General features: G+C 40.3%; 3 protein-coding genes and 1 long non-coding RNA gene across 7 annotated transcripts; 2 read left to right on the forward strand and 2 right to left on the reverse strand.

Annotated features, from left to right (window-relative positions):
- Positions 1–396: 396 nt before the first annotated feature.
- On the forward strand, positions 397–2,703 carry si:ch73-71c20.5 (DUF4748 domain-containing protein). The gene is made up of 3 exons (XM_061796422.1): positions 397–526; positions 1,260–1,488; positions 1,673–2,703. The coding sequence occupies exons 1-3, from the start codon at positions 487–489 to the stop codon at positions 1,842–1,844; spliced, it is 441 nt and encodes a 146-aa protein (XP_061652406.1). The 5' UTR covers positions 397–486; the 3' UTR covers positions 1,845–2,703.
- Positions 2,058–10,174, reverse strand: tmbim1a (transmembrane BAX inhibitor motif containing 1a). The gene is made up of 12 exons (XM_061796420.1): positions 9,972–10,174; positions 6,873–7,181; positions 5,083–5,150; positions 4,857–4,921; positions 4,704–4,757; positions 4,554–4,604; positions 4,418–4,457; positions 3,749–3,786; positions 3,580–3,667; positions 3,388–3,483; positions 3,245–3,298; positions 2,058–3,126 (listed from the first exon to the last, which is right to left on the reverse strand). Exons 2-12 carry the CDS (start codon positions 7,174–7,176, stop codon positions 2,980–2,982), a joined length of 1,005 nt encoding a protein of 334 aa, XP_061652404.1. The 5' UTR covers positions 7,177–7,181; positions 9,972–10,174; the 3' UTR covers positions 2,058–2,979.
- On the forward strand, positions 10,095–12,654 carry LOC133488502 (uncharacterized). Its single transcript, XR_009791670.1, has 3 exons — positions 10,095–10,225; positions 11,907–11,973; positions 12,517–12,654. It is a non-coding gene; the product is annotated as an uncharacterized LOC133488502 (long non-coding RNA).
- casp8 (caspase 8, apoptosis-related cysteine peptidase) lies at positions 10,549–21,655 on the reverse strand. Of its 4 annotated transcripts, none has more exons than XM_061796417.1 (12): positions 21,465–21,655; positions 19,634–19,765; positions 18,512–18,687; positions 18,325–18,430; positions 17,080–17,209; positions 16,629–16,684; positions 16,506–16,554; positions 16,358–16,422; positions 16,141–16,252; positions 13,078–13,205; positions 12,510–12,898; positions 10,549–11,375 (listed from the first exon to the last, which is right to left on the reverse strand). In XM_061796417.1, exons 2-12 carry the CDS (start codon positions 19,739–19,741, stop codon positions 11,216–11,218), a joined length of 1,479 nt encoding a protein of 492 aa, XP_061652401.1. In that variant the 5' UTR covers positions 19,742–19,765; positions 21,465–21,655; the 3' UTR covers positions 10,549–11,215. The 4 variants fall into 4 exon arrangements, with proteins under 4 accessions (XP_061652401.1, XP_061652400.1, XP_061652403.1 ...); XM_061796416.1 differs by having other exon boundaries at positions 16,629–16,687; XM_061796419.1 differs by lacking the exon at positions 19,634–19,765 and having other exon boundaries at positions 16,629–16,687; positions 21,465–21,654.
- Between the last annotated feature and the right edge of the window lie 1,403 nt (positions 21,656–23,058).

Here is a 23,058-nt window from a genome sequence, read left to right on the forward strand (position 1 = left end):
TAAGCTATTCGACCGATGGGCAATAAGATGCACACTTTCTGGGAAAAGGGCTTTTTGGCTCACGAGCAACGTACTTTATATCCAGATCCATCTCATACAAATGTAGAAAAATGATTTTTAATTTAAAATTTGTATTTTATTAGTTCACTTAAAAAAAAAAAAAACAAGTGGGACTCACTCATTAACTCTTTAACACTTTTCACCCAATTAGGACCTAATCCTTATTTAAAATAAAATCAGTTTCCTATGTAGTACTGTTTCAATTTGTGATGATGGTGACTTCCGTTAGCTGTAAACTACAGTAACAAATCTGTTTGGTACCGCATGATATTGTACAATATTCCAATTTACGGGGATGCACCTGTCATTGAGTTCCGAAAACGTTTGGGAATTGGTGCCGTGACGTGATTGTCCACTAGGTGGCAGCCGTCTTTGCCAAACCCTGCAGGCTGCCATTGCGCATGTGCGGGATTTTGCGTAACCAACATGGCGGCGTACAAGACTGTCGTCGGCTCGGCTTGGAAAGGTAAACTCCCATTTGTTGTTGCTTTAAAATGTCAACACGCGTGTTGAACAGTTTACCTTTGAAATAATGACCAGAAAATTAAGGTTTTGGAATTGCCCAGCTAGAGTCCAGACCTGAATCCGATCAACGTCTGTGCCAAACGTGCTGCAACAAAGTATTAGTTTGAGGGGGTGCGTATTTTTGCAACAGGTTATTTTAGTTTGGTTTTAAGTCATATAGGTCACATTAAAGGTAGTAATTTTTTTTTTTTTGGGGGGGGGATATCTTGGTCTCATGTTTCCAAAACCTGGCATTTGAGCAGAGATGTGTAGACTTTTTAATTTCTTTTCCACATGTTACTAGTGAGGCAAAACTAAGAGTGGGCATTCTGGCGTTGTCTAGTGGGGTCCAGGAGGCTACTAGTGTGCTCTCCATGGCTACTAGTTGGGCCGAGTAGTGTTGTTAGTACAGCACAGTAGTTTACTCGTGAGGTTTAAATTGCGCACTAGTAAGCCAAAAGTGGCACTTAGTGCTGTAAAAGATATTACGAGTAAGGCACAATAGTTCTACTAGTGTGTCTCAGTCATTCTACTAGTGCGCTGAGTTGTCTTCCTTTTGAGAACAAAGACCATACTAGTTCATGGACCATAAGATGGAAATCAAGGAAACTGCTTTCCACAACAGTCAACACATACGCCTTGTAAAGTGTGTCAAATATTTACGGGGACGGGTCCACGTTTTTTCCTTTTACCAGGTGCAGCGCTTGCTACTAGTGGTGGGTGGTTGGTGACGAGCTACCCTTCACCGACGCTGCGCCGATGCTTGAGGCTGCAGACCGTATCTCTTTGCAGCCCCGGGACGGAGCCACACGGGAGCCGAAAGGATAGCAGAGGGACTGCGGAAGCGGACCTAGAAAGCGAGGGTCCCGATTACATACCCCTTAAAAAGGCGAAGAATCCCATGGTGAACATTGGGTATGCATGGTGAGTTTTGTACCGACGTGAAGCAATTAAGCCATTATTGACCCACACCCGCGTGGCACCCTCAGCGAAAAAGCTTCTGCATGTTCCAAAATGAATAACTTGAATTTTTATGCTATAAAAAGTTGTGTTTGCATCCCAAGTGATGTCTCTGATGCATTGCCTTTTCTCTCTCGCCTCCAACTAGGATGATCGGCCTCCCCGCTGGTATTATCGGCTTCCTGCTGGCCAAGAGGCAAGTGGACAAGAACCGATTAAAGCAGCTGAAGGTTCGGCAGAGGATACGAAGGTCAAACGAGGGGGACTACGAAGGAAGCCGCTACCGCAATACCGCAGCGAACGTTAAACTCGACCCGTAACGCCTTGGACCAATGGTCCTGCTGTTGAAGACTGATTCTTAATTAAGAGACCTGGTTCTAACTGCCCTCCAAGCCCATGCACGGACCGAACTTTTGAGTAATATAATTTAAAAATGTGATTGATTAAAAGAGTTGCAGTGAAATATTTTTGCTGTATCAGTGTAATGGGGAATACCTTACATTGATTTAACTTCTCTAAAATCCTCACAAAGCTCAGAAATAAAACAATTTATTGTATATGAAAAGCCAAACAATGTATTTACAAGACATAGGTACACAAAGGGTCACCAACCTTTCTAAAACAGATACTTTGGGGTTATTTGTGAATGAAAAGGAATACCAATAGAATACACACTTCTCAAATATGTTGAAATTCAAATTACTGTACGTCATTAAGTCATCTATGTGACGACACTGATCGTGTTAATTGCTCCTAGGAAAAAAAATAACATGCAACACTTTGGAGGAAATTTTCAAATGATCACTTGTTCAACATTCCTAGAAAATTACAATGTCCCATCGCTGGCGAGCTGTTTTTGAAGAGGCCCCGCAGGCTACCCTCGGGATTCTTGTTGGTGACCCCTGCCGTACTCCAGTAGGTGGGGAAACAATTTGTTGACAAGCTATCGTTCCATAGTAAAATGAGAAAGACTGACAAAAATACAATATATAACTAAACTATACAGTCGGCGTAATGGACATAATAGATCAGGCATGGAATTTAATAACAGTTCTATTCAACCAATCCTCATGAAGCACAAATCAAACTTGTGTGTAGCAAGTACAACCCAGCAAAACATAAACAGATGTGATGGAGACATTTCAGCACTGAAGTAGTATTTAAAAAAAAAAAAAATAAGTCTGCTTTTTACTTCAAGCCAGCAAGACTGGCAAAATTTTGACACCAGAATACTTTTTTTGTAGGCGTCAAACTGTAGAAATATATATGTGAGAGTGCATCGGAATCGCTTGCACAGTAACAAACTCAAATTCTGCCCTTAAGTAATGGTCATTGAGTGCAGCAATGATATACATTCTATTGGTATGCGTGGAAACAAAGCAAAAGCTATAAACAGCTCGGGACTGGTTCTGCAGCAACGTTGTCGATATGACTGCTTGTGTGTCCCGAAAGACTTTATTTGCTCGAGCCAATAATCTGCAGCAGGAAAAGAAAGATCTGAACCATGTCGACGTAGATGTTAAGTGCGGCGAACACGTATTCCTCTGGACTGATGGAGTACTTCCTGTTGCCGATGAGGAGCTGCGTATCGTATGCCAAGAACTGCCGAGCACAGAGGACAGAAGAAAAAAAAACAGTTCCAGAATGGTTTTGAAACTCCGTTGGATATTTTTTTTTTTTTTTACAAACAGAAAAATGTGGAGGTCTCTCAAATACTCACCAAGGTGAAAGCTATGGCTCCTATTGCAGCGTAAAGCATGTGAAGCCAGTAGATCTGCCAGAGAAAAACAGTCATTCAAATGATGCCAACATGCACGTTGAGTCCGGAGTCTGTGAGCTTATTGTTATGGAGTTGTAACTCACATATTTGAAAGACAGCACGATGACAGTGATGATGCCGGTCACAAACACGACAATGCCAAGCACGCAGAACAAGCCCCGGCATTTGGTGAAATCCACCTAGAAAGAAAAAAATCCACCGACGTGTGATATTAAGAACGTTTGAAACTGTTGGCGGAACTCTTGCTCATAAACACACACACACGGACAAGGTACCTTGGTCTGGAAGCAGAAGACCGTGACAGCGATGCAGACGACAGCAGTGATGGCCAAAGCGAGAAACACTGCCTTTGTATCATAGTAACTGAACGCACCAAGGAACACACAATCATGCAAGCAAAATGGCTGGACACCATCACATTTGACTTTTGATTTTATTTTTTACCTGGCTATGGAGCCGGTCATGTAAGATAGAGCCAGGGTCTGTATAAGGGGGGAAAAAAAAAAACACACAAAAAAAAATATATATAGTTAATTATTATTAGGTGGCTGGGTATCATTTAACTGGGCATGACAAGAGTGGCAAATTGCGATTCGGTGGGCTCGGTGATCAAGTGCCGCTTCCACGAGGGAGGTCTCAACAAATCCTCACAAATCATTATGATGACTTTACATCCGTAGGGAAACAGGAACAATTCATTTAGATTTTTTTTTTCCTATCCCTCTTTTGTTCCCTCTGAATCTTAACTCATTTGTGGATCGAATAATTAGAATGAGGCCGTCTAAAGCTTAGTTTTAAAGTAAGCCGAAAAGAATGTAAAATGACATGATTTCAGGCGTTTTTGCAGGAATAGTTTTCAATAGTGAAAACCCTCAAATGAGACAGTACTTCTGCCGTGGACTCCATACAACCAACCAACACACAAAGAAAGAAAGAGTGCGTCATTAAGGGCTTTGCGCCAAACTGTACTGACTCAGTCCTCCTGCTGCCGTCTCATTGAGACACCACCCAATTTGAAACTTTCCAGAGGTCAGTTCCATTCATTTGGTGATTCAAATACAGAAAACAGCATCCCATCTGCTGATTCAAGCTAACAGCAGCCATCCAACTTACAAAGATGGAGAGCAATATGAAGTTCCAAGGAAACGTCCTCCTGAGGAGAGAGTGGGAATACAAAATATAATGCAGGTTCATGAATTGAATATTCTTTGTATCAACATTATTTTTCGAGCTGCGGAATCACACTTACCGGGGGCCCTTGCAGCAGGCCAACACAAGGTGGGTAACGAGGTACACGCCACTGCAAAAAAAATAAAAATAATAAAATAAATTATTAAAGATTCATATTCACACAGTTACTTGACCTTTTGTTGACACTTTTAAATGCGTTGCAACTCACTAGGACGCCCAGTGGACAGCCTGGTTCTGCTGTACAAAATCTCTGACCGGTTGGCTGTGAGAAACAGAAATGTGACCCCAATGGTCACAAACAGTTCACAGACAAGGTAGGACCAAAAAAAATAAAATAAAGAAAAACATGCATGATACTCACACAAAGGTGAAAACGGCCACAATGGCTGTTGTGACAAGGAGCTGGGTTGCCAGAATCAAATACACCTGAAAAACACAGGCAGAACAGGAGGACATTATACACCACAGTTGTATAAACAGATAATCAAGAATAATTATAGATTATACAAGTATTAGCGCGCAGTGAATAGGGCGCTTTTTTTTTTTTTATGCATTCTTGTTATTAGGACTCAAGTTGTTTGTTTCACCTTTCTGATGAAAGCATGCCGAATGCTCAGACTGTCCCAGTCACTTCCCCTCGCGGCAAAATCGTCATCTGTCGTTACGAGAGCAGAAATATGAGCACTTGCCAGTTGGCTTTATTCTAAGAATGATACGTGCAGGTAGACATAATGTGCAGGACATTATTGATCAAAAAAGTACTACAGCAAACATGCTAACATAGTAATGGAGGCCCAAGTTATCTCAGCATTATGTGGTTTTCAGGTTTATAGCTCAGTCACACAAACCTTAGTCACAAATGTAGCTAAAGTTCTATTTATTTTAACATCTCCAGTGTTGATCGACTTTCCAGCTACAAGCGGCGGGAGGAAAAAGTATGTTAACCCTTTGGAATTTCTTAAATTTAGGTATAAATTGGTCAGAAAATGTGGTCACATCTTCAGACTTCCGACAGAAGAAACCAAAGTCGAATTGTTTGGGAGGACCACACAACGCCATGTGAGGAGGGAAAATGGCACAGCACACCAACATCAAAACCTTCTCCTAAACTGTGAAGCATGGCGGACTGAGAATCATGGTATGGGTGTGCTTTTCCACCTCAGGGCCTGGACAGTTTGTCATCATCAATGGAAAAAATAGTCAAGATATTTTGCAGAAGAAATTGACGCCATCTCTCCAAAAAGTAGAAGCTCAAAAAATGATGGGTGTTGCAACAGGACAATGATCCAAAACACAGAAGCAAATCAACAACAGAATGCTGGCCGCCGCCACCATTTAAGCATATTGTAACAGTGACACTCTTCCAACTCCCGTTACAACACATCCCTCCGCCAAACATTCCATTCGTCCCAAAAATGAAAGAATAAACCAGGTCCACGCCATACAAATACAGAAATCAACACAAAAAAAATATATCTTACATACTTTCCTCTCTTCAAATGAACAAATTAATGAAAACCTATTACAGAGTCTGCTCAGAAAAATTAATCATTTTACAATATCATTAAGCGGAGGAAAAGAAACTGTCGGGAGTCCCATGATTATTTTATTTATTGTTACTTGGCTGTTCCTAAACATGCGTAGCCTGTAAAAGTGTTCCTGCGTTTCTGACTTGACTTGAATTTTTGGACTCAAGCAAAGAAATCACTGTTAGTAGGCAGTATCCAATTTCTAAAGACGTAAATAAAAAACATGACACAGTAAATACAGTTCAATTAGTGGACCGACAAATCTGCCAATGGACAATTTTGTTATTGTGAGCGTAGCATGATAACTGCTGCAGCAATAATAGCGTTTTGGAGGTACCATATACGAATGTTAACACTGTACGGACGGGGATAGAAGTGCACGGTAATATATGATTTGAAGATGGGTTTCCCCCCCCCCCACAAAAACTGCGCAGAAACTACTAAAGCCGAGTGAGAAGGACTTGATGAGTAAGAAAGAGAGGTTTTTGCGTTGTCCTGCTTTCACCCCACTTGCACCGTGAACCTTCCCGCAACACCTTTTTGAGTCTTACTGCGACATCGTGAGCTTTCCCACAAAATCACAATAATTATCGTACCGTGAGCACAATACCATGATAAAAACGAACGATGAGCTATAGCTATCGTTACATCGCCGGAAACGTGTATTTGTGAGAGTGATGTAGATTTCCCTAAAAAAATTTCATTGCACAGCATTCATTGCTTGATCGTGCAAGCCCATGTGTGAGGTTAATAACTGCCACTGTTTGGGTTGAACACGCCCGATGACTCAATTCTGTTAATAGAATGTTTACATTGACTGCTTTCACACATAAAAAGGTCTGTCTTACCAGAGGTTATAACATCCGAAGGGATATTGCGTGGGATGATGGGAGGCATAGGGGGCTGACTGGGATAGCCGGCTCCAGGAGGATAAGGCTGTCCCGGGTACGGACCTGGAGGGTAGCCCTGTGGCTGACCCGGGAATAGAGGGGTGTTTGGACCGGTGGGGTAGGGAGCTGGAGGCTGTCCCGGCTGAGGTCCGCCGAAGGCCGGGAAGCCATATCCAGGGGGTGCTGGGTAATTGCCGCCGTGGGGTGCGTACGGTGGGTTACGGGACTCTTCGTACCCTGGAGGGTAGTCTGATCTGGACATGTCGCCTGTGAGCAAACGAGAATGGTCATTAGTGGACGGTCAAATCTGAATTGAGAAAAAAAATTAAAATAATAATAATAATAATAATAATAATAATAAAATAAACAAAAATCAAATCAGGCTGAATTTACAGTGTTTTGCTCTCAAGTGCACAATTCAACAACATTAGCATAAAGAGGAAAAAAAAGAAAAGTAGAAGGCCTCTTCCAAATGTGGATTTAAAAACATAATAATAATCTGATACATATCTGGGGTGTGTCAATGACAGTGATGAGTAAACAATCAGATCGGACATACTCGGTCGATGCATGCTTGAAGTCAACGAAAATACAGCACGTGGTCGTGTACATACAGTGGGTACGGAAAGTATTCAGACCCCCTTAAATTTTTCACTCTTTGTTATATTGCAGCCATTTGCTCAAATCATTTAGCACAATTCTGTCTCTGAGCTCTTCAGGCAGTTCCTTTGACCTCATGATTCTCATTTGCTCTGACACGCACGGCGAGCTGTAAGGTGTTATATAAACAGGGGCGTGGCTTTCCTAATCAAGTCCAATTAGTATAACCAAAAACACAGTTGGACTGCAACGAAGGTGTAGAACCATCTCAAGGATGATCAGAAGAAATGGACAGCGCCCGAGTTCAATATACGAGTGTCACAGCAAAGGGTCCGAATACTTATGGCTGGTGTGATATTTCAGTTTTTCTTTTTTCATAAATCAGCAAAAATTTCAACAATTACGTTTCTTTTGGGGTGCTGTGTGTCAATTAATAAGGGAAAAAAATGAACTTAAATAATGTTACCAAATGGCTGCCATATAGGAGAGAGAGAGAGAGTTACAGTTATCTAACTACTTTCCATGTCCAAATATGTTTTAAGTTACTCAGCAAAAACAACAACAACAACAACCCCTGAGCTCTAGTTTGACTGTGACTTTTAGCGAAATCCCCAGTAAAGGAATTCAAGAGGAGGCCCCACCTTAGGTTGCCATGATGTCACATCCCCATTCACAAGCAGCAAGACTCACTGAGTGGAAAAACTGCTTCCTCCTATCTAAGCAAGAGCTCTTAAAAAGACGCCAGACAAGAGTACCACTTCGCTGTGATTACTTCAGAAGGCGTAACATGCATGTGTTTCGGTGGTAAAAAAAAAACAAACAAAAAAACAACAACCTAAAGCTGTTGCCCTGATTTCAGTTAAACAAACTGAAGGCCCGGAGGCCAGATCTGGCTCACCACATTAAATATTTGTGGTCCCCCGAAAACAAATTCCATCTTGTTAAAAAGATTTGTCGTTTTCATTTTGGCAGAAGCTGTTCTGTTGTGTCGTGTACACTACACACACACAACGATATCTCCAAAAACAAGCAAGCGAGCCAAGTCAAATCGCCACCAAATTCAAGCAAGTCAAGTCATTACTTAGTTCAAAAGCAAGTCGTAAATCATACTATCTTGCTCAGTCACATGCTGGAGGGAAATTTTTTTTTAATTATAATAAATCACTCATCATAACACAAAAGATTCAGTTTACACCTCTAAAAATTTAATGAGAATATGATATTAATTTATATATACCGTGATATAGCGAGGGAACACTGTACAGTAGCTTCCAGATGACAGTCTTCATGAAGCGCTCTGGTGCCGACTTTAAAATAAAAGCCCAAAAGGGCTTTGATGTGCAATGTAGCCAATAGTATATTAAGTTTTTATTTTGAAATTGGACCTCTGAGCACATTGGAGGAGAGGCGGCGTGTCTGGTGTTATTCCTTTTATGCATTAAGTGTATTTGCTTCCATTAAGTTGCAATTCGCACTTTGTAAAAGTACATTTAGTCAGCTCGCTTTTGCTAAAGTAGGATTTTACATGTATTTTTTTTTTATTGTCTTATCATTTATTCTTATTGAAAGACTCATTTTGAAGTGAAAACTGTTACATAGTTTGTTAAAAAGTAGTGCAGTAAAAATAAGGATTTTCCCCAAACATGAGGAATAATCGTGATTACTATATTGATCAAAATAATCCAGATTATTATTTTGGTCAATAAAAATCTGGATTATTATGAAGATTCATATTCACTGTGTGAATATGAATCTTTAAATCAAGTCAAGTCATACAAATCAGCGACTCGAGTCTAGCATTTGACTCGAATCCCCCACCTCGGCCATTTTGTGAGCAGATCAGGGTGGAACTATCACTTTAAAACACACTCCACTCCACAGGATAATCGCTCAAAATAGTCTTCAGCGGCATCATACAATTGGGCCTGATGATCGTTAACGGTATATCTGCACTTAATGGGGTCCATTCATAAAAGGTGTGGATTGTGGACATGTTCCAAACACAAGCCGGACCTATGTTCTCTGCGCACGCACGTAGATTGGGATATCTCAAAACATTTTTTTTTTTTTAAATGTCACATCCGTCTCTTATGTAACCTTTTTATTTATTTATTTTTCCTTTTTTTTTTTTTCGACGGCTCTTGTTGGCGTCCCTTTGACATTAAAGCAAGCAGGAGCAGTCAATCCAAATGCACGTCAAACAAGTTGTTCCCAAGAAAAAGTACCAATTTACAAAAAAAAAAAAAAAAAAAAAAAAAAGTATTTTCATTTGTGAAGCTACCAAAACCACCACGACGACGACGATAAAAAAAAAATTAAAAAAAAAAGAGTTGGGTTCCAAACTACGTACTGAGCTAAAGAATACACATCCACACGGTAGTTTTAAACGATCCACTAGATTATTTGAACACACACGAAAACAAAACAAAAAAACGACACATGACTATGTCTACGTACCGAGCGTTAAGTCCCACGGGTAGTAACTTGAAAGTTGGAAAGTCTTGCTTCGTGCGGTGGAAAGTCGTCGAATGACTTCGGAGACTCAACTCGGCGTTTCAGTCGAACATTTCCCGGAACAGAGCAGCGGGGCGACTGGCGAGCAGCTGGGTGGAGTCCACGGGAATTTCGGTTCCCGCACCCGCGTCGCACAGCCCGGCCCAGTCTTCTTGCTCCCGGCGGCGTGGAAACGTGACGGGCCCACCCTAACTCACGTATGTCATCCTTTTCGACATTCTTCATACGCTCGAGAGTTTATGACGTCAACAGAACTCGTTCGCTCAACAGCATTATTTATTTATTTAATTATCAATCGGGAAAGATAACTAAAACATTCGTTCTACTGAATTCCGTGAATTTTTTTGTTTTAGATATTGCTAAAGCTAATAATGTTGCATTAAGTTGTGTGCCATGTAACTATCAAATTGCCACAAATGAACGTTTTCTTTAGTGTTAGGTGCAAAAAAAAAAAAACTTTTAAATGAAAATGTCAAAATGAAGCAAATGATGAAATAAAGTCGTAATGATAAACAGGAAGTGGGGAAAAAACACTGTTTAATCAACCTTAGAGTGCATATACAATGTAAAAAGTTGCTGTTCAAAGCAGTTGTTCTAATCAAGTCATTGGCCCATTCTAGAAATGGGGGGGGGGGGGGGGGGTCAACTGCATAAGGGAAGAAACTCATACCCATCAGAGATGAGTCCACTGAGGATGGTGTGTCGCCTGCAAACTCCAGGACATTAACCTACCTCGCATTTTGGAGACATGTCCTCCCCATCCACAAATACAGACTTGATCCAATGACAGGTGCGCTCAGGCATATTCAGCTCACTCACTGTAAAATGTCTCCGCACGTGGGTAATGTCTAACATTGGCGACAGTCACGGAAAGAAAGTGAATAAGAGCAGTGTATCAAATAAGTTACTTTTGTGCTTATGTGAAAAATCCCACACAACATAAATGTTTTCATTAAATATATACTCCACGCCATACATGGAGTAAGAGTACATGATCATCATTGAGTGACGTATGACAAAAACACCGCGCCGCCCTTTTCAAATTCCACTGGCATGATTATAAATATTTTAACAAGTACATTTGCTCTGAATTGTGTTCAGATTTTTTTTTGTACACATCGGCATCATATCATATAAGGTCACAGTGATACATAGAACCCAGTCTTCACATGAGGCAATATGGCACACTAGGGGCGTTGCACTTGGTCCTCATCAACAAACTTTAGGATAAGTGTCTTGGTGAGGGTGTATTTGGGCTCAGGCATTTGCTTGTAGTTGAGGTACTCGCCTTTGCTGACCTCCCTGTTCACACGTGTCAGGATAGAGAGAATGTCTTCCTCGCGTGAACTGTGAACATTAAGCACGCGACATTACCCACCAGAGAAATGTAGCTGGCTAATAAAGTGACAAAAGTAGCTCAACTACATCCACACCTACTTCAGTTGGGTGGCGCCTCAAAGAAGAGCTCATTTTCAAATGTTATAATTGTGCTATTGGGGTATAAATAATCATTCTAAAAACTTTGAATAATCATCCTTCAGACTATTGTCAATCTATATCAAATACTTATTTTCCACCATAATTTGCTAATAAATTTAAAAATGTGATTTTCTGGATTTTTTTTTCCCTTAGTCTTTCATAGGTGAGGTATACCTATGATTTGCTAATTCAATTTAAAAATGTGATTTTCTGGATTTTTTTTTTCTCATTGTCTCTCATAGGTGAGGTATACCTATGATTTGCTAATTCAATTTAAAAATGTGATTTTCTGGATTTTTTTTTCTCATTGTCTCTCATAGGTGAGGTATACCTATGATTTGCTAATTCAATTTAAAAATGTGATTTTCTGGATTTTTTTTTTCTCATTGTCTCTCATAGGTGAGGTATACCTATGATGAAAATTACAGGCCTGTGATCTTTTTAAGTGGGAGAACTTGCACAATTGGTGGGTAAATACCTTTTTTTGCCCCACTGTATATACTGTATTCGTGTGGCCTGGCAGTGCTGCGAGCAGATGCTCGTTAGGCTTAGAACACAGAATTTTTTTTTTTTTTTTGACTGTTTCAAGAAATAATCTGTTTCAATGACAAACAAAAACGCACATCATGACAGTGCAATATCAGGTTCAGGTTCCTGTATGTATACCACTGTCAAATCTAAATGACCAATGGGGGGGAACATCATTTTATGGCTTTTTATGGTCCTGGAGAAAAACAACTAATTGAAATGGTAATGAAGTATATTATCATATTCAAAAATGTTTTGTAGTCTTGATTGCAGGACTGCTTTTGTACGATGTACAGTGAATTAATATTGGTATCATTGTAAAAATAGCACAAAAAGATCTTATCGTAAGTCTGTGATTGCCACCTCGACAAGGCAGGGTGGTGAACCTTTCCTAAAGTTTGACATTATGCCTAAGACAGCAAATGTAATCTAATTTAATTAATCACAAAACATACTGAAATCCTTTCATTTTACCTCTCAGCGGATCGTCGAAGCTGCCTGCACAGCTCTTGGATGTAGATGGAGCCCGTGTGCTTGTTTCGAAATGACTTGCATTCTGGTACAGTGGCCATGCCGAGCAGGAAGTCAGCATCTGAGGGCACCGTCTCGGCGTGGATGGGACCCGCGTCCGCTTCCAAGTGACTCCGTCTGTATTCCCCCTCTCTCGGTTTTGGGGGGGATGGCAAGGTTCCGGTCTGATAACCTCCTCCCTGACATGCTTGGATGAAAAACAGTTTGGGTTTCCCTGCCAACGTAGGGGCAAATCCACTCGTAAAGGGCTGTGTCAGTTCTCGTAGGGACACCTTTTCCTCATCAGTCCCATAGACACAACCATGTTCCCCGTGGGAAAGCACACACACGACCTAAAACCAAAAGAAAATGCACAGTGTACTTTTTATTCTGGTGACAATTGCTATTGCATCCAGCTTGATATCAAACAGAAACGCAAGATGCAATAAAACTGATCACCACTTGATTCAGCATTTTTTTTTTGTCTTCTGTCAGTTTGTAATTGTGTTTGTAAAAGTGCCATCTTGCTCACCAGAGCATCCTCCTCTGAAAAATTTCTTGAAGCAATGATACGTAGTTTCTCTCTTATCTCTTCTGCGGTCAAGTTGCTGTGGACAATCACACTAAAGCCAAATCTGGAGAACAGTGACTCAAGAGCCTCTGTGGAATAGGGAAGGAAAAAAAAAAAAAAAAAAAGTTTGGCTTATCTTATTCAGGGTCATGGAGAGCTAGCAAAGTAGGTTTAATAATTAATTAAATCCAAAGGTTCACAATGCCATACTTTTTCTACCCGACACTGTGAATGTTGACATTTTGGGTTCAACCAATATGACCTTTGATTCTGGATATCGTGTCCACTTTGAGTCAGACGGCATTCAAAATCAAGAGAATGGTTGGAGTGAAATTAAGAAATTATCCCCATAAAATAAGAAATTATTGAAAAAATGGTCATTCACGGTACAGCAATCCCCCTGGGAATAGAGACTGAGCCCTGCCAGGATAATGTGAGTAATGATGCCCCCCCCCAATAAAAAAAATTCATAATTGCTTATATTAATACCTTAAACTGTAAATATACCACAAACAGGTGAGTTTTTCTTTCACCAAATAGCTGGTGATAGGTTCCACAGAAATGAAAATTCAAATAGGTAAATTTGTTGATAGTGAACTGCGAATGTGCAGGGAATTACTGTGTCTCACTATATCTCAACCATCTTTATTCATATATTAATCCAATGAAGCTTCTATACAATATATAATCTATATAGTATTGGAAATCAATGCATGAAGAATTCAAGGATGGTGGAACGGCAATTGAGTGTTCAGGCCATCCGCCTCACAGTGCCGAGGTTCGAATCCGAGCTTTGCCCTTCCTCTGTGACGTTTGCATGTCGTCGCCGTGCTTGCGTGGCTTTTCTCCCGTTACTCCGCCTTCCTCCCACATTCCAAAAACATGCTTCGTTAGTTAATTGAAGATTCTAATCTGTCTCTAGGTTTGAATGGTTGCTTGTCTGTATGCGCCCTGGGTTTGGCTGTTGGCAACCAATCCGGGGTGTACCCCAGCCAAAGTAATCTGGGATTACTCATGACCCATGAGAATTGTAACTACCAGAGTAGATGATGAGAACTCGACTAGTACTCGCAGCCGATGTGATCGATGCCAAACTGTATTGTGTAACCTTCGCAATAATGCAAACATACAGGCAAAAAACTTAAAACGTGCGAAGCCTAAGGTGAAAACAGTTGAAGAAGTGGACCAATGAAGCAAAGATAGAACTTCAAAGCTGTTTAGACTGCACAGACTGGAGTGTCTTTGAAACTTCAACTGGGATCTTGGCTGAATATACAGACACTGTTACATCCCATATCAGTTTCTGTGAAGAGGCGTGCGTACCAACCAAGTAATTTTGCACGTTCAATAACAACAAGCAGTGGTTCACTGCCATACATAAGCAACTTCGCCAGGCTAAAGAGGAGGCCCATCGGAGTGGGGATAGAGCGCTGCATAATCGCGCTCTCAAGAAATTAACATTGCAAAGAGAAATTATGCAGTAAAGCTAGAAAAACAGTTTACCGCTAACAAAATCAGTCTGGCATGGATGACAGTCGCTAACCAATTACAAGCAACCATCCCCCCCAAGATGAGAACAATAAAGGACTAGCTGACGACTTGAACACCTTCTACTGGAGATTTCAAAGGACACTTTGGTCCTGCCACAAAAAAGGACACACTCCGACTGCAAAAGACAATCAAAACTGCTGAAAAAAATGTTGGTAGCCCCCTATCTACCCTTGAGGACTTGCACGCTGCCAGTACTAAGACAAAAGCATCCACAATCCTCCACATCCTGGTCACCACCTCTTCCAGCTCCTCCTCTCAGGTAGGCGCTATCGAACAATGCATACTAGAACTAGCAGACATTCCAACAGCTTTATTCCTCTTGCTATTCACTTCTTAAAGAGTTAACTTACAATTCCATTGTAAGAATTTTGTCTTAGTCACATCTCTGTTGTTGACAAATACTGGCCACATATGTGCTTGAGAAGTAGCTGCACCATTTGCACAATTGTCCCAGATTATTATCGCACTACTAATCACTTTAAACTGCATAGATTTCTTGAAGTCTCTGCGCCATTTGCACAATGGTCACTGCACCAAACTACCGTTCTATTAGTCATTTCAAACTGCAAGAGGACTCGGCATCATTTGCACAATTGTCAAAAAAAAAAAGAATTCTCAGCATTACCACATTACTGGTAACCTCTTATTGCTCAGTGTTTTTATGTCTCAAAAGTATTCACTGTAAATTGACTGTCTGTTGTCATACTAGAGCGGCTCCAACTACCGGAGACAAATTCCTTGTGTGTTTTTGACACACTTAGCAAATAAAGATGATTCTGATTTTCACTGATATTGCTTATCAAAGCCCTGGGACATGTGTTATTTCAGTTGTGTTAGTTACTAGATAAATCTGTCATTTTCGATGGTTACTGATAAATTTGATTCCTCCACCCAACTTAAACCTTCTTTGTCTTGATTTTTGGCAAACAACCTTACGTGTGCATTACTGTCGCCTTCTGAGATCAAGTGTGGATTGTAATTGCTGCCATCCATTCACATTCTATACCACTTGTCCTCATTAGGGTGGCAGGTAAGCTGGAGCCGATCCCAGGTGAGTTTGGGTGTCCAGTCAATTGCAGAGCACTTATAGACAAACAGGTATTCACACTTTAATTGTACAATTGATCAGAGTGTTAATCTAACATAACCTTTTCTTTATTGGGAGAGGAAGCCGGAGTACCCGGAAAAAACCCACGCAAACACGTGCTAACCACTAACCCACCTGCTGACCATCATGGCTATAATGCTGAATAAATACAAAGCATTTTGCAGCTAATGTACTAGTGTACCATTCTTTTGAGTGTCAGCATTATGGATAAACTCACTGATTAGTGCAAAACTACAGATAGCGAGGCAAGCTTCTGGATCAGGATTTACTGTATGATGACAGATAAACACTTCCTCGATTGTCACCCAAAATATAACATTGTTCCTGTGTAAAGCTAGGATAAATGACTTCGTGAAAATACGCACCCTCATCCTCTCGAGTGCCACTTCTTTTTTTCAGCTGCGTTCCCAAAAATTCCTCATTGTTGATGATCACACATAGACCACAAGGGATGTGATTCAGTGGGTAGTACTCGATCTGCGGCACAAGAGCACCCACAAATATAAATAATTAAGATCATCATTCCAGTCAATGGATGAATAACCTCTAAATTGTTATTGCTGCGTGTCTGTGAATGGGTACCTGATCAGAAAGCGATGTAGGCGGAGTGTTTGTTCTTGCATCCAAGGAAAATTGGCCACCTTCAACTAACGAAAAACAAACGGTTTTAACTCGCTGGCTGTATATGAAAATTACATGGCTTGTGAGAAATGTAGTCGGAGAGACATACGGGTGGGTGGAGTCTCAGATGTGGACAAATGATGTGAGTTGTTGACATGCTGCAAAAGAAATCACAGACTGACTAATTCTACTCTTGGCATTCCCAAGCACACGGGCCCATACAGATACACACCCGTAAATCCATGATGGGACGAGGGGGAGGTCGTCTCGCTGGCTGCGGAAGTGTTCCTGCTAGTGAAATAAATGATTTGATGAATTTGAAAAGAACAACACGTTTCAGCATGCTATGTTTACACGTCTTTTTGTATGATGTGGCTCAAAATCCGATAGGCGTATTCCAGAGATGGGCCAACGCGAGACTGTATCCCGCTGTCAGATCAGCAAGAACAGTCTTGCGCTATATTTATGGGTGTCCAAAACTTATTTAAATCTTTTTGTTGTCAGAATTTGTCTTCACTTTTTTCTTTTGGCCACTGTGATTGGTCAATTTCTAAAGGTAACATATTGTACTCATATGACGACTCACATTCAGCTCGAGGCACACGCGACAGGAAAGAATTCGTAATACAGATATAGGCACATATTTACAGTATGCAAAGAAAAGGACACCTCATATTCCATACTTGTCATATATTGCTGGACAGTCGATGCCAATTGTAGATCCACTACCTCCAGTATTGAATGCAGCTCGTGTAGATTTGATTGAGACAGTAAACCCACTTTTTCCAATTCAACGAACACATCCAGCACAGTCTGGAATTCACAGTAAACAAATTCAGTATGTATGAAGTGTTCGGAGTGAATAGAGCAAGCGCACGGACATGAGGTCAGCAAGTATGTGTAGAGGGGAAAACATTTTTTTTAGACTAACCAGGCTACAATAGTCTGAGACCAGCAGGCACTGTCTCGCTCTCTAAAGACCTGCCACATATTATTCGGGTAATATCACGTCAGGAATAGCCACAAAGGGATACCGGAGACACAGACGTTTGCACAATCATATTATTCTGTCACCTCGCTGTATAGCTGCTATGGAAATGTGCGTCGAGTATTAACTGTGCTGCTTCTGTTTTGAAAACACAATTAAAGCGCAACTGTATTTTATCCTGGTTAAATAAAGGTGAATAAATAAAACGGTAGCTTACATTGAGCGAGAATATAAATAAATAGTATAGTCAGAATAAACAGGCCAAATCTGAATGGCATTTCATTCGGATTCAGAGGAGTGGAATATTACTTTTCCCCAAACCGATCCAAAGTCATGTATATGGTTCAATCGGAATAGCAAGGCTGCGTCCTGTCTGCGCATGTTCTGTATTGGCGTAAATGCGCGGTGACATCATTGTTTATGCACGTAAATATGGCGGCTTCCAACCACAGCTCATATGTGACGGCTATCTTGTTTTTACAAAGCTGTTGCTTTGATTAAAGTGTAAAATTTGATCACGTTATTCCTGGAATATTTATTAATGTAATGCCATTTTAATGTGGTCCTAATACGCCTGTGTAGTTCCATGTATGTTGAAACAACCCGAATTAGGAACAAGATGGGGGCTTGTTGTGATTGACATCATGTAAAACTAATGTTGAATTCATCTTCAAAATGCTTTTCTTTATTTGACAGAAAATTATAGTTTATGTGAGAATTTGTCATTGACTTCTTAAGCTTCTGACCTGGTCTCTGTCTGTTTACAAATGCTGCTCACAATAAAAATCGGTACCTATGCTTCTACAATTAACTTTGCCAAATTACATCTGGCTGTATTTTTAGTGCACAATATGTCAAAAAAAATGTAAAATTCTGATGTAAATGGGAGGTATGAGGGTGATTTCGAAGGACGTAACAAAACTTGATTGGGTGTTCTCACATTGCAGTCATCCGTTTGTCTCCTGCCAATCTTGTCGCTCAGGAGAAACTTCATATCTTCTAGCTTGTCTTTAGTGGTTTCATCATATATAGTGTACAGCATCACCCTGTTCGCAAAGCATAGAGAATTGAAAAATAAAATTAGTACAAGGTAATTAAGAGCAAAACACATAACTTGCTGCTTTTACCTGTAATTTGACAGCATAGGCTTTGCATCAGTTTCCTCCACGCCCTGTCTGTTCGTCTCTAAGAGCCTGACGAGATCAATGCGTCGGATTGTGTGCAGTAGCTGAGCAATAAATTTAGTGTTCTTCAGGAGATCTTTTTCTTCTAGTCTGCTGAACAAAACTTTTGCATCGCTGACCTGTATTAGAAAAAAGCCCAAGTTAAACAAGTAACCTGAAGCAAAAGAAATGATAAATGCTTACGAGGCATGGGTCGCTTACCGTGTTGAAAAGTCAAGGTTTCAACAATGTCTGGTTCGGACTACAGGATTTTAGTCCCGATATTGGCCCGATTAGCTATCACAGCCAAATTTCCCAGATCAGGCCGACATATTTTGTAGGGAACAACAAAACTTCTTGAAGTGTGACATAATCCACCACCAATGATGGTGGATTACGACACCAAAATGAAAAGTATAGCATGTTTGATTTATTTTATTTTTTTTAATATCTTCCGTGTCGTGCGACATATCAACCACAACTCTCCGACAGCGCACCTTGATGTCGACCAATGGGATTGCGTATTGTGACTGCCGCATCACCTCCCGTACTTGCTGTTGTCAACATTTATTCACGCGCCCAAACCAATGTTTACCGAAGCTTTAGAGCATGATTTGAAAGAACGGCGCCACGGTTACGTACAACCGTTAGTGCTAGCGCTAGCATTTTAAATTATGTTTCAGTGCTAGCCCTCCCAGTTAACATGGATATATGACTTCTAAAGCAGACAGTGGCACTGAATGTGCTAAAAATAAAACAGTGTTTAATAGAAAAAGTTGTTTTTATTTACCCTAATTTTTCAAAATAATTGATTTTGGAGCTGTAATTTAAATACCATGATACAGTAGTATTTTTGCTCAAGGGAATCGTACCATCAAAATCTGATACCGTCCCATGCCTATTGTTTACAAATGAAAATATGATTACATTCCAGCTGTGCTTTGATAAAGTGTGTGAAACATTAGAATTTGTTATTTGCTTCAATCTGCACAATTTCTGTTTCAGAAAAGTTGTTAAGTTGAAGAAAGGAACAAAATGCCATATTTGCTATTAAAAAGTGTAAACAGTAAAATATGTGATCCTCACTCCTTCGAGATGTTTCCTGTTGAGAACATCATGGCACAAGAAGCAGAGAGCGGCCACTTCAGAGGAACACAGGGCCTCTGTGATTTCCATCAATTTTCGCCTCTCCATCCCAACCCCACTTTGGAGGTAAACCTTGCAGACAGGTTTAAGGAGAAATGGAGAAACAGCACATAATAAACATTACTGGTGAATGTTATATGAGACAAATATAAAAAAAAAAAAAAAAAAAAAAAAAAAAAAGGAAAAAGTTAAAATACAAAATAATGCCTATATCATAAACTACTATTAGATGTATGAGAAATGTATTTTATTTCAGAGCCTTCTCTGCTGGCCTAAACACTATCAAAAGCACTGACTTACATTTACAACTTCATTACATTTATTATTAATTATTGTTAATATTTATTATAATATGGAACAATATATACAATAATATGTATTCATTTATTTCCAACAGTCTTTTGTCTTCATTTCATAGTGTTTGCGGATAGCGGATAAAAACAAATTTTTTGGGGGGGTGGGTCAAATCAGATTCCAGCTTCTATGTGTTGTCATGTCAATATAATCTGCCCAGGGCCCTTAATGTCATAAATGCTGGCACATGACACTTAAGACACAATAGTAATGGCTGTTAATTTTTTCAACCAATCAGATTTCAGATTCAATAAACAAGGCTTCCGGGTGATGTCGGCATTTTCCCGTCCTCGATTGGTAGATTTAGAGCAGAAGCTGCCCAAAATGGCCGAGAGAACACAATGAGAAATCAACTTGGTGACCTACATGATTTTTAAAAATAAAATTTTTAAGAAGGATTTGTAAACAAAAAGTGGACATTGTAGATATTGGGCGCTTTTCTAGTTTACAGGCATACGCAGAAGAAAAAGGGGGTCGATTTAATATGTAAATCAGCATCTCTGGTAAGTACAATATATTTTATTTAAAGGCTGTGTTTTAGTCATGCTATTAGACAAATATAATATTGATTGTGAGCTGCTCTGCCAAGTCAAATCTGCCACTCCCACAATTGTCTCCTCAGCAGCCGCTTTGTGCCGGCGGCTGTCTGATCTCCTGTCTGCAGTGAGACTGTACATGGCCACAAAGTCACCTTTGTTCATCTTGATCATTTAAATGCTTTTATTTAATTTGTAGGCATTTAAGTAATGTTGCTGAATGTGTAATGTAACTGACCAGAAGTACAATTTTGAGCTTCAAAATAAGAGCATTAACCGGAAGTGCTGTGTTTGCGGCCTAAATGTTGTCTTAAATTGTTTTGATACAATAGAACAGAACAGAATAGAATAGAATGCACTTTTATTGTCACTCTGCAAAGATTTGCTTTGTAAAGTATACTTCTATCGTAGGAAACCACACCCACACAACTAAACATGTATACACGAAGAGACCGGAATTGTATTCATGAGAAAAACTAAAAAAAAAAAGTAAAAGGAGCAGTCACAAAAATTTATTTTTTAGTATTTTAGTATTATGTCCATGTATTTATTATTCAGTGTGCCGGTGGCGCGTTACCGTGATGCAGATTTGAACGGCGATATCGACGATGTTTTTCGAAGCTGTTTTTTGTAGAGTGAAGGCTACGAAGTGACGTAATCGCGAAAAGTACCGCAAAAAAAGCCAAACTGTTTTCGAGCGAAGATATTTTCACGGTGTCTCAAAATTGATTGATTGATTATTTTTCTCCCAAGTACACAAAAGTAACGTCAACACCGCAGTGGAGAAAACAGTAACTTGGAGTTAAGAGTGTCGGAGTTCTCAGTGGCTTGAATGGAGTCTCAGGCACGACTGTCTTCGTTCTTAAAATATCAAAACTTACCACTGTAGGGGGCGGTTGTCTCTCCAGGTCCAGTAGAAGACACACTTTTTTTTATTTTTACTGTAGTTACAGTGGCTACTGGGGAAAAAAAAGTTACTTTTTAAAACTAATCTGATGAATTGGGCCTCACTAACAACACCCAAGTTTACAGCAAGCGGGTGTCCTTACTACTTCTTCTTTTCTTTCTACGGCGGTTGGCAGCTCACTTGACAGAACATTAGCGCCCCCTTCTGTTCCAACTTGGGAACAGAGTGGTCTTGATTCCCTTCATCCATCCAACCATCCATTTTCTTTTACCGCTTATCCTCACTAGGGTCGCGGGCGTGCTGGAGCGTTTTTAATTTTTTCAAAAAATGAATTTATACTTACAGATGTTTTAAATAAGAATTTAATTAGTATTTAATCCAGGGACTCTTTTGCACACTCCTACTCTTTGAGAACCACAGATGTGATAAAGCATATGAATATTTCTTGGTTAATATATGAAATTATAGTTATTTACTCGCATTCCTGAACAGAAAAAAAATATTTTAGTGGTTGAATGTTTTTCTCGGTTAATTTCTGACTTTTCTGATTTACCAGCCAGCAATGTATTGTGACAATTCTTTAATGATGTAAATTCTGGCTTTTTATTTACATTGTCCCCCCCCCCCCCCCCACACACACTTTTTTGTTGTTGTTGTTTTAATCCGACCGGGTATTGGCTAATAATAATTGCGATGCATTCGATTCAGTCTAACAAGTGATGCCACTCAAAACAAATCCGTGAGTCAAGACCAAACAATAGCACCTGCCATGTGTTTTGACAGGGACTTACACGATGACGTCAGGCTTTGATGACGTCAAGTGAATGGAGCGCAACGAGAGGCCGAGAGATGTGCCACCCACAGATTTGAATAGGTAGCTACGACATGCCCCTTTTGAGCTGCCCCCCTATGGTGACGCTACGCTAGGGAGGTCAAAGTCATCAGCATTCCATGTGTGGATGGCAAGAAAACCTTAAGACCAAGAATGCCAGCACAGTGTTGCGTACAGTTGCACGCAACCGGGAATAACCTTTCACATTCCCCCCAAAAAATTGCCGTAAAAAATATTCAGTATTTATAGCACATGCTTTGGCGATGACAAAAAAAGTAAACCTCTCCAACATGGCCGCCACATTGGCATGTTGGTAAGCCGGGCTAACGGAGCGTGCTGGCGTATCTGCTCTGCACATATATGGTGCCGCCTCAGCTAAATGGCGCGGTAAATAAATCAAACAGCATACGTTTTAGTACAACCGAAAAGGTCCTAAATTAAGGAATAAAGGTCACATGAAAGCTACCCCGGCTAGCGCTCCTGCTTGAATCGCTCAGACGTCGTGTGGTGGTCTGTATTCGATTTAATGTCAACGTCTCGGCGACATAATGCCAATGGACAAACGCTCACCCTGCAAAATCTGTCCGAGTAAAAATTTGCTGCCTGGGTCGGGGAAATACAGTGAGGTCACACATTCTGACAGCTAGTCCCATTTGAGAATATTTGTGTCCAGATAAAGGTGAGCGGCTGTCAGAAGGAAAAATAAATAAAAGAATAATACAAATCCGGTATTGGG

The sequence above is a fragment of the Phyllopteryx taeniolatus genome, chromosome 14 (assembly GCF_024500385.1).
Source record: "Phyllopteryx taeniolatus isolate TA_2022b chromosome 14, UOR_Ptae_1.2, whole genome shotgun sequence".
NCBI lineage: Eukaryota > Metazoa > Chordata > Actinopteri > Syngnathiformes > Syngnathidae > Phyllopteryx > Phyllopteryx taeniolatus.